This window comes from Oncorhynchus keta, chromosome 23 (assembly GCF_023373465.1).
Source record: "Oncorhynchus keta strain PuntledgeMale-10-30-2019 chromosome 23, Oket_V2, whole genome shotgun sequence".
NCBI classification, from domain to species: Eukaryota; Metazoa; Chordata; class Actinopteri; order Salmoniformes; family Salmonidae; genus Oncorhynchus; species Oncorhynchus keta.
This window is the reverse complement of record NC_068443.1, coordinates 9,122,777-9,139,162: the sequence shown is the minus strand read 5'-3', so window position 1 is coordinate 9,139,162 and position 16,386 is coordinate 9,122,777. Positions and strand designations below refer to the sequence as shown.

The following is a 16,386-nucleotide window of genomic DNA, read 5'->3' as shown; positions in this document are numbered from 1 at the left end:
CTTGTGTAAAGGATCGTGTATGGAACAGGACAATTGCAGTTGTGTGATATGTATGATGAATTGTATGTGAATGTCACAGAGTTTACAGTGTACTTTGATATTTATTTGATTTAATATTGCATGTGCTTTTACTTATTCTACATTTCATGAAATAAATAGGTTTAGTAGTAGTAGTGTGACATAAACAGTACTCTTACTTTCTCAGCAATCTTCAACAATGAAGTACCTGTACAATACCTGTACAAAAGTACAATAAACTATTTCAATTGTCAAACTGTTGTGCTGCATTACAAGGCAAATATGCTTTGCATGACAAAAAAAGCACATTTCCATTTTGTGCTCAATGATGTTATCAAAACATAGGCCTAAAAGACTCATTATCACGATCAGAGCCATACTGCTGCTATATAATATATTCCACTCCAGCAGGTGGCAGTATCTCAAATGCCATGAGCTCGACACCACACCGGCAACATGATTCCCTTCCTTGCGGAAACGTTGTTTTGGCGCCGAAGGTTTCAATCGCATTTCTGCGCGGGTAATGTCCTTTTGTTGTTAGCTAAACACGAAGTTTAATTGTAGTGTATAACCAGTAATTCACTACATCAGAAAACTACAAGACAGCATGCAGCGAAGCATATCGTAAGTAAAGTCAGCATTGGTTTCTGCAAAACTAGCCAAGTAAATGTTAGCTAGCCAGGTTGGCTATCTCAGCCTGTTTGCTTTTTTGCTAGTTAGCTACACTAGCTAAAAATTTGTTCCTTGCCATCATCTACATTGAAACTAGTTAGTTGGCTTCTTTGTGGTTGCAAAGATGTGAACAACACACGCGGTCAAACCCCTTGGACCTTGTGTTGATAATTAAGTGAACATTTTACACCCGTGCCAATATATCCTCCAACCACCGGCTAAGAGGGCATTATGACTTTTATATAACGGGTTACCAACATATTAAATATAATGATTGACATATTTTCATTAACGTTATTTTGATTTTAAAAAATCTAGGGTTGTTACCCAAACCTGCTGATCGTTCGATCTATTGGTTCGGTTGCCAGAAACGCGACTCGTTTTTTGGTTCTGTATCTATGGACGCGACCCAGTTGTTTTTTGGTTCTGTATCTATGGACGCGACCCAGTTGTTTTTTGGTTCTGTATCTATGGACGCCACCCAGTTGTTTTTTGGTTCTGTATCTATGGACGCGACCCAGTTGTTGTTTGGTTCTGTATCTATGGACGCGACACAGTTGTTGTTTGGTTCTGTATCTATGGACGCCACCCAGTTGTTGTTTGGTTCTGTATCTATGGACGCGACCCAGTTGTTGTTTGGTTCTGTATCTATGGACGCGACCCAGTTGTTGTTTGGTTCTGTATCTATGGACGCGACCCAGTTGTTGTTTGGTTCTGTATCTATGGACGCGACCCAGTTGTTGTTTGGTTCTGTATCTATGGACGCGACCCAGTTGTTGTTTGGTTCTGTATCTATGGACGCCACCCAGTTGTTGTTTGGTTCTGTATCTATGGACGCGACCCAGTTGTTGTTTGGTTCTGTATCTATGGACGCGACCCAGTTGTTGTTCGGTTCTGTATCTATGGACGCGACCCAGTTGTTGTTTGGTTCTGTATCTATGGACGCGACCCAGTTGTTGTTTGGTTCTGTATCTATGGACGCGACCCAGTTGTTGTTTGGTTCTGTATCTATGGACGCGACCCAGTTGTTTTTTGGGCGACCCAGTTGTTTTTTGGTTCTGTATCTATGGACGCGACCCAGTTGTTGTTTGGTTCTGTATCTATGGACGCGACCCAGTTGTTGTTTGGTTCTGTATCTATGGACGCGACCCAGTTGTTTTTTGGTTCTGTATCTATGGACGCGACCCAGTTGTTTTTTGGTTCTGTATCTATGGACGCGACCCAGTTGTTTTTTGGTTCTGTATCTATGGACGCGACCCAGTTGTTTTTTGGTTCTGTATCTATGGACGCGACCCAGTTGTTTTTTGGTTCTGTATCTATGGACGCGACCCAGTTGTTTTTTGGTTCTGTATCTATGGACGCGACCCAGTTGTTTTTTGGTTCTGTATCTATGGACGCCACCCAGTTGTTTTTTGGTTCTGTATCTATGGACGCCACCCAGTTGTTGTTTGGTTCTGTATCTATGGACGCGACACAGTTGTTGTTTGGTTCTGTATCTATGGACGCGACCCAGTTGTTTTTTGGTTCTGTATCTATGGACGCCACCCAGTTGTTGTTTGGTTCTGTATCTATGGACGCCACCCAGTTGTTTTTTGGTTCTGTATCTATGGACGCCACCCAGTTGTTGTTTGGTTCTGTATCTATGGACGCGACACAGTTGTTGTTTGGTTCTGTATCTATGGACGCCACCCAGTTGTTGTTTGGTTCTGTATCTATGGACGCGACCCAGTTGTTGTTTGGTTCTGTATCTATGGACGCGACCCAGTTGTTGTTTGGTTCTGTATCTATGGACGCGACCCAGTTGTTGTTCGGTTCTGTATCTATGGACGCGACACAGTTGTTGTTTGGTTCTGTATCTATGGACGCCACCCAGTTGTTGTTTGGTTCTGTATCTATGGACGCGACCCAGTTGTTGTTTGGTTCTGTATCTATGGACGCGACCCAGTTGTTGTTTGGTTCTGTATCTATGGACGCGACCCAGTTGTTGTTCGGTTCTGTATCTATGGACGCGACCCAGTTGTTGTTTGGTTCTGTATCTATGGACGCGACACAGTTGTTGTTCGGTTCTGTATCTATGGACGCCACCCAGTTGTTTTTTGGTTCTGTATCTATGGACGCGACCCAGTTGTTGTTTGGTTCTGTATCTATGGACGCGACCCAGTTGTTTTTTGGTTCTGTATCTATGGACGCGACCCAGTTGTTTTTTGGTTCTGTATCTATGGACGCGACCCAGTTGTTGTTTGGTTCTGTATCTATGGACGCGACTCAGTCGTTCAGTCTTGTGTTCTAAATGTTCCATTACCATACTGGCTGGCAACGTTCTTATCGCTAGCTAGCCAACTACAGCTAGCTTAAAAGTAACGTCAAAAAGAATAACAACTCCATTTGTTTAAATTGTTTTCTAGTGACATTTATTTGGATACGTACATAACAATAAGCTAATGAGGCGCGATTTCGCCTGGCATATAACATGTGTTCTCTCGTCAGGACACTGTTGTTCAGAGGAGCGAAACCAAAAACACAGCTAACACAATCACTTCAAACACGGAAGTTGTAAATATGGAAAACTAGCTGTACTTCGTATTATATATATAATATATAATTTATATATAATTTATATATAATATATAATTTATATATATGTGATATATATATGTGATGACAGCTGATTCATATATATATATATATATATATGATGACAGCTGATTCATATATATAAATATATATATATAAATATATATATCTCAATGATGACAGCTGATTCATATATATAAATGATGTCAGCTGATTCATGATTTAGACTGGCTGAGTCTGTCTGTCTGTTCCCGACACGTTCATTACTATGGGACAGCTGGAGATAGAATTTGAATATTGAAAAAAATGTTGCAAATGTCATTAAGCCAGACAGTAAAGTTTATACACATCTCCGCTGTTGATGTTGAACTAAATGTTTGTCAGAAAGAAATGTGAGGTAATGTCTACATGCTTTTTAAAGTGGAGATCAAGTTTATATTTTGCCTGGATGGGCTGATGAGAGAGTGGATTGTGCAGTTGGATGAACAGAGTAAATGGGCATTTTAATGTCATAGATTTAGCTGGTGGTAACTTGTGGAATAGACACTGGCTGGAATGCTCTTTTAACTAATCAGCATTCAGGATTAGACCCATCCATTGTAAAATTAAGCAATAAGGCTTGAGGAGGTGTGGTATATGGCCAATATACCACCTCTAAGGGCTGTTGTTAGGCACAATGCAACGCTAAGGGCTGTTCTTATGCACAACGCGGAGTGCCTGGACACAGCCCTTAGCCGTGGTATATTGACCCTATATCACACACCCCCGAGGTGCCTTATTGCTATTAGAAACTGTTTACCATCGTAATTTGAGCTGTAAAAATAAGTGTTTTGTCATACCTGTGGTATAAGGTCTGATATACCACGGCTGTCAGCCAATCAGCATTCAGGGCTCAAACCACCCAGTTTATAATATCATATAACGTTAGTGCCTGTCTCAAAATTCTACTTAACACCTGGGTTAATATAAAGTGAATCATGAGACTCAACATCGTGTTTATGTCATGCATAATGCATATTTTGTTTTACTTTACAGTAGCTACATATGTTTTCTTTCTGACTTCTTTTAAATGTTCTTCTGCCCTAAAGATCTTTCTTTCAGCCCAAAACGGGCAAAGAGAAGGAGAGCAAAAAAAGTGCTGGACCGGGGAAAGACGAGCCGGTGAAAGACAAGCCAGAGTAAGTGTTTAAGGCCAGGGGGTAAGGGTGGCAGGGTTTTCACGAGGGTATCCAGAGTAAGTGTTTAAGGCCGGGGGGTGAGGGTGGCAGGGTTTTCACGGGGGTAGCCAGAGTCACATATTTAAGTTAAATACATGGCCCTGGGTGTAGTTGTCTAGACAGGAAACAGATTACCCTTGAAGTTTGTGGTAGAGTACTTGCCTGAATAGCATAGCAATCAGCAACGGCGAAAGTGAACAGACTGTAGAATGACCGATATGACAGTAGGTATTTGCAGTGTCTCCCTATAATGTATTTTTTCTTTTCCATCCTTGCTAGACCAATCAAAAGGCCTCTCAAAGTTCAGAATGGGGTCCATGAAGATCCTGATTCGCCCGTGAAGAAGTTCACTAAACGCAGTCGTCAGATCTTGGACAGTGATGATGAGGCTCCAAACGGAATAGAACAGGAGCCAGAGGACAAGGCTGTGCAACCCAAGGTAGCTTTTACATCTCCCACCTCATATCCTCTTCTATGTAAACAAGCTCTAATCAGGACATTGGATCCATCCCATATGGCACCCTATTCCCTACATAAGGCGTGGTCAAAACTGGTGCACTATCGGTTCTGGTCAAAAGTAGTACACTATAGGAAATAGAGGGTGCCATTTGGGAATGATTTTCTACTCTGCAGTAGTCTTGGGCTGTATACTGTATACCGGGTTATTCTCAAATACCAACGGTATGATTGTCATACTCTCAACACTGCTTATAACTAAGTTCATTATCTAAGATGTGCCAAATAAATGATCTCCAGTTCAGTGCCCCAGCTATGTGTTTGGTTTGCTAACTGTCTAGCTAAGTGGCAAGGTTGCAAGATCAAGCTTCTAGTTTACAGCAGAGACAATCAAGCCCCTCCTGGATCAAGGTCCCTGCTGCCGAAATGAGTTTTGTGCGTCAAAACAATAACACATTTAGTTTTTTAGAGCCCCTTGCGTGCGCTGCTGGTAATACTGTATACCCCTGTATGATACAGGAACAGCATGACTGTATGACCGTTTGGTTACCCCCCCCAACCCTACTCTGGTCTTTACCATTTGAAACAACTGTAAAGCCAAAGGAGGGTGTGTGTATATAAAGATGTGACTGAGTTTGCATTCCAAATGGCATCATATTCCCAATACAGTGCAATCTTGACCAGGTCGCTCTTCAAAAACAAGATTTGACCTAAATGAGACCTGGATAAACAAATACAAATCTAGGAAATAGTGGCCGTTTGTGACCCTCTCTGTGTATATAGATCTGAAATTTGTCTCTCCCCCACAGGATGAAGTATTCAAGGCTGTTACCAACCCCCTGTCCCCCGCCTCTCCAGTGACCTCATCCGCCTCCCCTACCCCTGGAACCCCTGACACCCCCACTTCCATCTCACCCTCCGGAATACCCAAACGCCGCACCGGTCAGTCTCTAGCTGTACAAGTCCAACATCCTCTACTAACACATTGTTAACTAAGTTGTCTGTTATTTAATGTAGCCTGCATGTTGAAATATGTTGAAATTATGTCTGAAAATTGGAAAAAGCATTTCCATATCTGGGGTTACTTGTTGCATGATAACAAAGAGAAAGTACTTCCACAACATACTTGACCAGAATAAATATTTTTCTAAGAACTACATCAATTTGATCAATGCCACAAAAATGTGTTCAGCAATGATGCATCTCTAGTAGTTTCTATCTTCTCTGTAGAGTAGTGATGCATCTCTAACTAGTTGTGTTTCTATCATTTCTGTAGCGAGGAAGCAGTTCCCCAAGAGAAAGCTGGACAGCAGGAGTGGCAGTGAAAAGGAGGAGGAAGAACAAGGACAGCAGAATAAAAGGGCAAAGGTTGAGGAGACGCAGGACAGCACCGGTAAGGGTTTCCTCCATTACGAGTGTTCCTTCCTGTCTCTTCTGTTGCGTCACTCCATTTCTCTTTCTCTCTGTAGAGAATGAAGAGGAAGCGATGGACGTGGGAGGAGAGAACAGTGTGGATAAGCCTGAGGTGGTGCAGAACAACCCGGAGGAGAAAGACACGGATGAAGAGAAGACCAAAGATGGAGAGAAGGAGAAAGCACTTGATGTCAAAGTGACCGTGACCGAGGAGGAAAAAGGAAAAAGTGAAAAGGCTAAAGAGAGAAGTCCTAAGGGTCAAAAGGCTAAAGAGAGAAGTCCTAAGGGTCAAAAGGTTAAAGAGAGAAGTCCTAAGGGTCAAAAGGTTAAAGAGAGAAGTCCTAAAGAGAGAAGTCCTAAGGGTCACAAGTCTGTAAAGGATGGCAAAGACATGAAAGAAGAGAAAGTGTCAGAAAGCCCCCAAGCCAAAAAAGCACCCACCATCAGCAGTTTCTTTGGTGAGATTTTTTTCCCATTTACTTCCTGCCTTGCACATGAACATCTCTATGAATGAGTTTGCATTCTGCAGTTTGTTTAGAAGAAACCTGAAGGAGTGTAACATTGCTTCTCAAGTGGCACGGAATAGGGTGCCATTTGTGATTTAACCTACATTTTGTTTTGGGATGTTTAGAAGAAATCTGAAGGAGTGTAAGAGACGTGTAAAATGCAGAGATGACAGTGGAACAAGGACATGTAACATCCTTTGTACTTTATACTTTAAAAAGCTTGTTTGACAAACCGTATGCTCCAAACTCCACGTCTGAATGTTGGTTTCTTGTCATCTAGCTCCCAGGAAGGCTGCTGTAAAGATGGAGAAACCAGAGAAGAGCGAGGGAGAGGGAAAGGAGAAGAGCGAGGGAAAGGAGAAGAGCGAGGGAAAGGAGAAGAGCGAGGGAAAGGAGAAGAGCGAGGGAAAGGAGAAGAGCGAGGGAAAGGAGAAGAGCGAGGGAAAGGAGAAGAGCGAGGGAAAGGAGAAGAGCGAGGGAAAGGAGAAGAGCGAGGGAAAGGAGAAGAGCGAGGGTAAGGAGAAGAGCGAGGGTAAGGAGAAGAGCGAGGGAAAGGAGAAGAGCGAGGGAAAGGAGAAGAGCGAGGGAGAGGAGAAGAGCGAGGGTAAGGAGAAGAGCGAGGGTAAGGAGAAGAGCGAGGGGAAAGGAGAAGAGCGAGGGTAAGGAGAAGAGCGAGGGAAAGGAGAAGAGCGAGGGTAAGGAGAAGAGCGAGGGTAAGGAGAAGAGCGAGGGAACGGGAAAGGAGAAGAGCGAGGGAAAGGAGAAGAGCGAGGGAAAGGAGAAGAGCGAGGGTAAGGAGAAGAGCGAGGGAAAGGAGAAGAGCGAGGGAAAGGAGAAGAGCGAGGGAGAGGAGAAGAGCGAGGGAGAGGAGAAGGGAAAGGGTAAGAAGAAGAGCAAGGGAAAGGAGAAGAGCGAGGGAAAGGAGAAGAGCGAGGGAAAGGAGAAGAGCGAGGGAAAGGAGAAGAGCGAGGGAAAGGAGAAGAGCGAGGGAAAGGGTAAGGAGAAGAGCGAGGGAAAGGGTAAGGAGAAGAGCGAGGGTAAGGGTAAGGAGAAGAGCGAGGGTAAGGGTAAGGAGAAGAGCGAGGGAAAGGGTAAGGAGAAGAGCGAGGGAAAGGGTAAGGAGAAGAGCGAGGGAAAGGGTAAGGAGAAGAGCGAGGGAAAGGGTAAGGAGAAGAGCGAGGGAAAGGGTAAGGAGAAGAGCGAGGGAGAGGGTAAGGAGAAGAGCGAGGGAGAGGGTAAGGGGAAGAGCGAGGAGTATATAAAGGAAGAGGCGACGGTGTCCCGTACCACGGAGGACGTTAAAGACAAGAAAGGGTAAGAGAGAATCACAGATGTTTCTCCCATTCTCCCTTCATCCCATTCTTTTCCCCAAAATTGGTGCTTTGGTCAATGGTGGAATCTCACTCTAGCCAATGATTACAACAATCTGTTGCTTTTAAAACTGTCACTCTAAGTGTATCTCTTTGAAGGAGGAGCTGTACATTTCTGGATGTTTTCTCCAGTGAATTGAATAGTGCAGTATACTGTATTAATCTGAGTGTCTTTGACCCCCAGAGAGAAGAATGCCCAGGCGCAGTATGATCCGTCCAGACCCAACTACCACCCTGTAGACCACGCCTGCTGGAGCCGGGGACAGAGGTACGTCCAACCCCCTTAACACAGCTAGAGCTGGGGACCGAGGTACGTCCAACCCCCTTAACACAGCTAGAGCCGGGGACAGAGGTACGTCCAACCCCCTTAACACAGCTAGAGCCGGGGACAGAGACACGTCCAAGCCCCTTAACACAGCTAGAGCCGGGGACAGAGTTACGTCCAACCCCCTTAACACAGCTAGAGCCGGGGACAGAGGTACGTCCAACCCCCTTAACACAGCTAGAGCTGGGGACGGTAACTGGAAATGATCGACACTGACCAACCCAACCATTTAAAAATATATATATATTTGACTGACGTCGATAATAACGATAAGTTTCTTTTACTAGGAGTTAGCATAGGACTAATATGGGCTATTGCTAATGAGAAAATTAAGAATATAAACGTTCGTAGGAGTATTTTAAAGGTTCAAATAAAGTAACTGGTGTTTATTCGATTGATTAATGTATCGTCCAATTTATCATTATCGAGCTAAAATTCAGTCAATTTATCGCGATGTGGACTTTTGTCCATATTGCCCAGCTCTAGCCACACGACTCAGCCGGATACCTCAACCGGGGTCCTATTCACTAGGTACCAAACGAAAGCAAACGGGCCGAAACAGAGAGGGACTACCTGAACTTGTCCAATAAGAAACGCTTGTTTTGATTTCGTGGTCCAAAATGATTTTACTACGGTGTGCACTAATGAATTCCACCCTGAACAACCCGCACTGGACATATGTACTGTAAATACGTCTCTCAAATGGAGTTTTTTTGTTACTGTAAATAAGTCTCTCAGATGGAGTTGTTTTGATACTGTAAATAAGTCTCTCAGATGGAGTTGTTTTGATACTGTAAATAAGTCTCTCAGATGGAGTTGTTTTGATACTGTAAATAAGTCTCTCAGGTGGAGTTTTTTTGTTAATGTAAATAAGTCTCTCAGATGGAGTTGTTTTGATACTGTAAATAAGTCTCTCAGATGGAGTTGTTTTGTCACTGTAAATAAGTCTCTCAGATGGAGTTGTTTTGTCACTGTAAATAAGTCTCTCAGATGGAGTTGTTTTGATACTGTAAATAAGTCTCTCAGATGGAGTTGTTTTGTTACTGTAAATAAGTCTCTCAGATGGAGTTGTTTTGTTACTGTAAATAAGTCTCTCAGATGGAGATGTTTTGTTACTGTAAATAAGTCTCTCAGATGGAGTTGTTTTGTTACTGTAAATAAGTCTCTCAGATGGAGATGTTTTGTTACTGTAAATAAGTCTCTCAGATGGAGTTGTTTTGATACTGTAAATACGTCTCTCAGATGGAGTTGTTTTGTTACTGTAAATAAGTCTCTCAGATGGAGATGTTTTGTTACTGTAAATAAGTCTCTCAGATGGAGTTGTTTTGTCACTGTAAATAAGTCTCTCAGATGGAGTTGTTTTGTTACTGTAAATAAGTCTCTCAGATGGAGATGTTTTGTTACTGTAAATAAGTCTCTCAGATGGAGTTGTTTTGATACTGTAAATACGTCTCTCAGATGGAGTTGTTTTGTTACTGTAAATAAGTCTCTCAGATGGAGTTGTTTTGTCACTGTAAATAAGTCTCTCAGATGGAGTTGTTTTGATACTGTAAATAAGTCTCTCAGATGGAGTTGTTTTGTTACTGTAAATAAGTCTCTCAGATGGAGTTGTTTTGTTACTGTAAATAAGTCTCTCAGATGGAGTTGTTTTGTTACTGTAAATAAGTCTCTCAGATGGAGTTGTTTTGATACTGTAAATAAGTCTCTCAGATGGAGTTGTTTTGTTACTGTAAATACGTCTCTCAGATGGAGTTGTTTTGTTACTGTAAATACGTCTCTCAGATGGAGTTGTTTTGTTACTGTAAATAAGTCTCTCAGATGGAGTTGTTTTGTTACTGTAAATAAGTCTCTCAGATGGAGTTGTTTTGTTACTGTAAATAAGTCTCTCAGATGGAGATGTTTTGTTACTGTAAATAAGTCTCTCAGATGGAGTTGTTTTGTTACTGTAAATAAGTCTCTCAGATGGAGATGTTTTGTTACTGTAAATAAGTCTCTCAGATGGAGTTGTTTTGATACTGTAAATACGTCTCTCAGATGGAGTTGTTTTGTTACTGTAAATAAGTCTCTCAGATGGAGATGTTTTGTTACTGTAAATAAGTCTCTCAGATGGAGTTGTTTTGTCACTGTAAATAAGTCTCTCAGATGGAGTTGTTTTGTTACTGTAAATAAGTCTCTCAGATGGAGATGTTTTGTTACTGTAAATAAGTCTCTCAGATGGAGTTGTTTTGATACTGTAAATACGTCTCTCAGATGGAGTTGTTTTGTTACTGTAAATAAGTCTCTCAGATGGAGTTGTTTTGTCACTGTAAATAAGTCTCTCAGATGGAGTTTTTTTGTTACTGTAAATAAGTCTCTCAGATGGAGTTGTTTTGATACTGTAAATAAGTCTCTCAGATGGAGTTGTTTTGTCACTGTAAATAAGTCTCTCAGATGGAGTTGTTTTGTCACTGTAAATAAGTCTCTCAGATGGAGTTGTTTTGATACTGTAAATAAGTCTCTCAGATGGAGTTGTTTTGTTACTGTAAATAAGTCTCTCAGATGGAGTTGTTTTGTTACTGTAAATAAGTCTCTCAGATGGAGTTGTTTTGTTACTGTAAATAAGTCTCTCAGATGGAGATGTTTTGTTACTGTAAATAAGTCTCTCAGATGGAGTTGTTTTGATACTGTAAATACGTCTCTCAGGTGGAGTTGTTTTGTTACTGTAAATAAGTCTCTCAGATGGAGATGTTTTGTTACTGTAAATAAGTCTCTCAGATGGAGTTGTTTTGTCACTGTAAATAAGTCTCTCAGATGGAGTTGTTTTGTTACTGTAAATAAGTCTCTCAGATGGAGATGTTTTGTTACTGTAAATAAGTCTCTCAGATGGAGTTGTTTTGTCACTGTAAATAAGTCTCTCAGATGGAGTTGTTTTGATACTGTAAATACGTCTCTCAGATGGAGTTGTTTTGTTACTGTAAATAAGTCTCTCAGATGGAGTTGTTTTGTCACTGTAAATAAGTCTCTCAGATGGAGTTGTTTTGTTACTGTAAATAAGTCTCTCAGATGGAGATGTTTTGTTACTGTAAATAAGTCTCTCAGATGGAGATGTTTTGTTACTGTAAATAAGTCTCAGATGGAGTTGTTTTGTCACTGTAAATAAGTCTCTCAGATGGAGTTGTTTTGATACTGTAAATACGTCTCTCAGATGGAGTTGTTTTGTTACTGTAAATAAGTCTCTCAGATGGAGTTGTTTTGTCACTGTAAATAAGTCTCTCAGATGGAGTTGTTTTGATACTGTAAATAAGTCTCTCAGATGGAGTTGTTTTGATACTGTAAATAAGTCTCTCAGATGGAGTTGTTTTGTCACTGTAAATAAGTCTCTCAGATGGAGTTGTTTTGTTACTGTAAATAAGTCTCTCAGATGGAGTTGTTTTGATACTGTAAATAAGTCTCTCAGATGGAGTTGTTTTGTTACTGTAAATACGTCTCTCAGATGGAGTTGTTTTGTTACTGTAAATACGTCTCTCAGATGGAGTTGTTTTGTTACTGTAAATACGTCTCTCAGATGGAGTTGTTTTGTTACTGTAAATACGTCTCTCAGATGGAGTTGTTTTGTTACTGTAAATAAGTCTCTCAGATGGAGTTGTTTTGTTACTGTAAATAAGTCTCTCAGATGGAGTTGTTTTGTCACTGTAAATAAGTCTCTCAGATGGAGTTGTTTTGATACTGTAAATAAGTCTCTCAGATGGAGTTGTTTTGATACTGTAAATAAGTCTCTCAGATGGAGTTGTTTTGATACTGTAAATAAGTCTCTCAGATGGAGTTGTTTTGTCACTGTAAATAAGTCTCTCAGATGGAGTTGTTTTGTTACTGTAAATAAGTCTCTCAGATGGAGTTGTTTTGATACTGTAAATAAGATGGAGTTGTTTTGTTACTGTAAATAAGTCTCTCAGATGGAGTTGTTTTGATACTGTAAATAAGTCTCTCAGATGGAGTTGTTTTGATACTGTAAATAAGTCTCTCAGATGGAGTTGTTTTGTTACTGTAAATAAGTCTCTCAGATGGAGTTGTTTTGTTACTGTAAATACGTCTCTCAGATGGAGTTGTTTTGTTACTGTAAATAAGTCTCTCAGATGGAGTTGTTTTGATACTGTAAATAAGTCTCTCAGATGGAGTTGTGTTCAATGTTTTGTCTAATTTTCTCTTTCACAGGGTCCCGTATTTGGCTGTTGCACGCACCTTTGAAAAGATTGAGGAAGATTCTGGCAGGTAAGAGATTTCAATAGACCTCCCAAGTTGTAACTGTTTTGTTCTTGTGTACATCCCAAATGGCTCCCTGTGTAGTGCACTATCTAAGGTAATCGGGTGCCATTTGGGACAGCCTGTGTTTTATTGTAGTGTAATTTCCCCTTTTATATTGTTTTACATACTAATTGCATTTCTTTCTTTTTTTTGTTGCTAGATTGAGGAACATTGAAACATTATCAAATCTCCTACGCTCTGTTATCATCCTCTCTCCAGGTAAAATAGCTTTTTTTGTGGGTTTTTTTCCTACGGATGTGTGGAGCCCAGGTGCAGGATGCCAACATCCCAAATGACATTCTAATATTCCCTATTTAGTGCACTACTTTTGACTAGACCCCTGCTGCACTATACTATCTGTAAGGGAACGCTGTGAAATACCCTGGATATGTCCCAAATGCAACCCGATTCCCTATGGGCCCTCGTCAACAGTAGTGCGCTATATAGGCACTATAGTGTGCTGAGTGTTTGTCTCTCTTGTTGTCCTTGCTCAGAGGACCTGCTGTGCTGCGTCTACCTGTGTCTCAATCAGCTGGGTCCTGCTTACATGGGGCTGGAGCTGGGAGTGGGAGAAACTGTTCTGATGAAGGCTGTCGCCCAAGCTACTGGTGAGACACCCACACAACACACACACTCAGTGTTGTTTGTTATATATCTTCCTTTGCTTTTGGGCTTTAGAACTCTCTCACATCTTTGTTCTTGTTGCTAGGGCGACAGTTGGACAAAATCAAGGCGGAGGCTGCAGAGAAGGGGGACTTGGGGTTGGTGGCTGAGAGTTCCCGTAACAACCAGAGAATTATGTTCCAGCCAGCCAATCTGATTGCAGGGGGTGTGTTCAACAAACTGAAAGACATCGGGAACATGAGTGGGAATTCTGTGAGTGTGTGTGTGAGAGAGTTTAACACAGTAAAATTCTCGTTGTTTTGGTAAATTCACCGATTTTTAAGAAAACACAGTTCTCTGTCCTGGGAATAGGATGATGAATTTATTTTTAATCCGTCTAGAATTTGATTCAAAGGAATGAATTATTTCCTATCTCTCTCCCCCTGCCTGCAGGCCATGAATAAGAAGATTGACATCATCAAAGGTCTCTTTGTAGCCTGTCGTTTCTCTGAAGCCAGATACATTGTCAGGTAATGGTCCCCACTTCCTTCTCTTTACTACGGGTTTAACTGAGGGTGTCTCCTGAGTGGCAGCTGTTGCTCCATGTAATGCAATACTTTTGACCTGAGCCTCAGTGACTTGTCTTTCTGCACTCACTGAGTTCTAGCCTTTGTTCGTTTTATATGTGAGCGATTATTATTTTGTATCTTCCGGTCACCTCTTATTGGTTCACACAGGATATAGTTGAGCATGTTGTCTTGCTTCATTAGTCAAGCTGAACTTATTATCACTCCTGTCTGCCTGCCCATTCACCAGTAGTCACTCCTGTCTGCCTGCCCATTCACCAGTAGTCACTCCTGTCTGTCTGCCTGCCCATTCACCAGTAGTCACTCCTGTCTGTCTGCCTGCCCATTCACCAGTAGTCACTCCTGTCTGCCTGCCCATTCACCAGTAGTCACTCCTGTCTGCCTGCCCATTCACCAGTAGTCACTCCTGTCTGCCTGCCCATTCACCAGTAGTCACTCCTGTCTGCCTGCCTGCCCATTCACCAGTAGTCACTCCTGTCTGCCTGCCTGCCCATTCACCAGTAGTCACTCCTGTCTGCCTGCCTGCCCATTCACCAGTAGTCACTCCTGTCTGCCTGCCCTGCCCATTCACCTGTAGTCACTCCTGTCTGCCTGCCCGCCCATTCACCTGTAGTCACTCCTGTCTGCCTGCCCGCCCATTCACCTGTAGTCACTCCTGTCTGCCTGCCCATTCACCAGTAGTCACTCCTGTCTGCCTGCCCATTCACCAGTAGTCACTCCTGTCTGCCTGCCCATTCACCAGTAGTCACTCCTGTCTGCCTGCCCATTCACCTGTAGTCACTCCTGTCTGCCTGCCCATTCACCTGTAGTCACTCCTGTCTGCCTGCCCATTCACCAGTAGTCACTCCTGTCTGCCTGCCTGCCCATTCACCAGTAGTCACTCCTGTCTGCCTGCCTGCCCATTCACCAGTAGTCACTCCTGTCTGCCTGCCTGCCCATTCACCAGTAGTCACTCCTGTCTGCCTGCCTGCCCATTCACCAGTAGTCACTCCTGTCTGCCTGCCTGCCCATTCACCTGTAGTCACTCCTGTCTGCCTGCCCATTCACCAGTAGTCACTCCTGTCTGCCTGCCCATTCACCTGTAGTCACTCCTGTCTGCCTGCCCATTCACCTGTAGTCACTCCTGTCTGCCTGCCCATTCACCAGTAGTCACTCCTGTCTGCCTGCCTGCCCATTCACCTGTAGTCACTCCTGTCTGCCTGCCTGCCCATTCACCTGTAGTCACTCCTGTCTGCCTGCCTGCCCATTCACCAGTAGTCACTCCTGTCTGCCTGCCTGCCCATTCACCAGTAGTCACTCCTGTCTGCCTGCCTGCCCATTCACCTGTAGTCACTCCTGTCTGCCTGCCTGCCCATTCACCTGTAGTCACTCCTGTCTGCCTGCCTGCCCATTCACCTGTAGTCACTCCTGTCTGCCTGCCCATTCACCTGTAGTCACTCCTGTCTGCCTGCCTGCCCATTCACCTGTAGTCACTCCTGTCTGCCTGCCTGCCCATTCACCTGTAGTCACTCCTGTCTGCCTGCCCATTCACCTGTAGTCACTCCTGTCTGCCTGCCCATTCACCTGTAGTCACCCCGCTGGTCGGTACAGTAATGGATTCAAATAAGATAGGATCTCTGTGATTATTAAATTGTGTGTAATTCTTTCGTACTTTATAACACCAACATCAGACAATAAGCAGGACATCATCAATGCATGTCTGTATTGATTGGTTGATTGATCGACAGGTCGCTGGCAGGGAAGCTGAGGATTGGCTTGGCTGAACAGAGTGTACTGTCTGCCCTGAGTCAGGCCGTGTGTCTGTCTCCTCCAGGACAAGGTTAGCCAACCAACGTTATCACAATGTTTAAACATGACCGCCCAACGTTATCTCAATGTTTAAATATGACCTCCCAACGTTATCTCAATGTTTAAACAACATTACCTCCCAACTTAATCATGTTTTCACAATACTATCACATTGCCCCAACATCGTCAAAGCGTTTTCACAACAGTGCCCCCCCCCCAGACATTATCACCATGTTTGTTCACAACATAACCTCTACATACAATATGAATATCTGCTTTTGATGCAACTGAGACGTTTGTGTGTGTATTCCAGACTTCCCTCCGGCGGTGATTGACGCAGGGAAAGGAATGAGTGCAGAAAAACAGAAAGCTTGGATAGAAGAGAAGAGCCTTCTCCTCAAACAGACTTACTGGTACTAAACCTGCTAAATACAGCTGTAGTTCATTACCCAACTGGCCCCCTATTCCCTATATAGTGCACTACTTTTGACCGGGGCTCATAGGGTTCTGCACAATGTAGTTTATTTCATTTCACCTTTATTTAACCAGGTAGGCCAGTCGAGAACAAGTTCTCAT

The 16,386-nt window shown here is 42.8% G+C and overlaps 1 protein-coding gene across 1 annotated transcript in view; it reads left to right on the top strand.

Annotated features, from left to right (window-relative positions):
• Window positions 1-475: 475 nt before the first annotated feature.
• The window catches only part of lig1 (ligase I, DNA, ATP-dependent), a 35,985-nt gene continuing 20,074 nt past the window's right edge, over window positions 476-16,386 (top strand). The window contains exons 1-16 of the mRNA XM_052476260.1: window positions 476-642; window positions 4,353-4,442; window positions 4,761-4,920; window positions 5,747-5,879; window positions 6,214-6,330; window positions 6,407-6,808; window positions 7,137-7,246; window positions 7,725-8,170; window positions 8,411-8,494; window positions 12,743-12,799; window positions 12,993-13,051; window positions 13,327-13,440; window positions 13,542-13,708; window positions 13,889-13,965; window positions 15,750-15,841; window positions 16,124-16,223. Of these exons, the coding sequence (XP_052332220.1) occupies window positions 626-642; window positions 4,353-4,442; window positions 4,761-4,920; window positions 5,747-5,879; window positions 6,214-6,330; window positions 6,407-6,808; window positions 7,137-7,246; window positions 7,725-8,170; window positions 8,411-8,494; window positions 12,743-12,799; window positions 12,993-13,051; window positions 13,327-13,440; window positions 13,542-13,708; window positions 13,889-13,965; window positions 15,750-15,841; window positions 16,124-16,223 (2,225 nt within the window). The 5' untranslated portion in view covers window positions 476-625. The remainder of the gene's footprint in view (window positions 643-4,352; window positions 4,443-4,760; window positions 4,921-5,746; window positions 5,880-6,213; window positions 6,331-6,406; window positions 6,809-7,136; window positions 7,247-7,724; window positions 8,171-8,410; window positions 8,495-12,742; window positions 12,800-12,992; window positions 13,052-13,326; window positions 13,441-13,541; window positions 13,709-13,888; window positions 13,966-15,749; window positions 15,842-16,123; window positions 16,224-16,386) is intronic.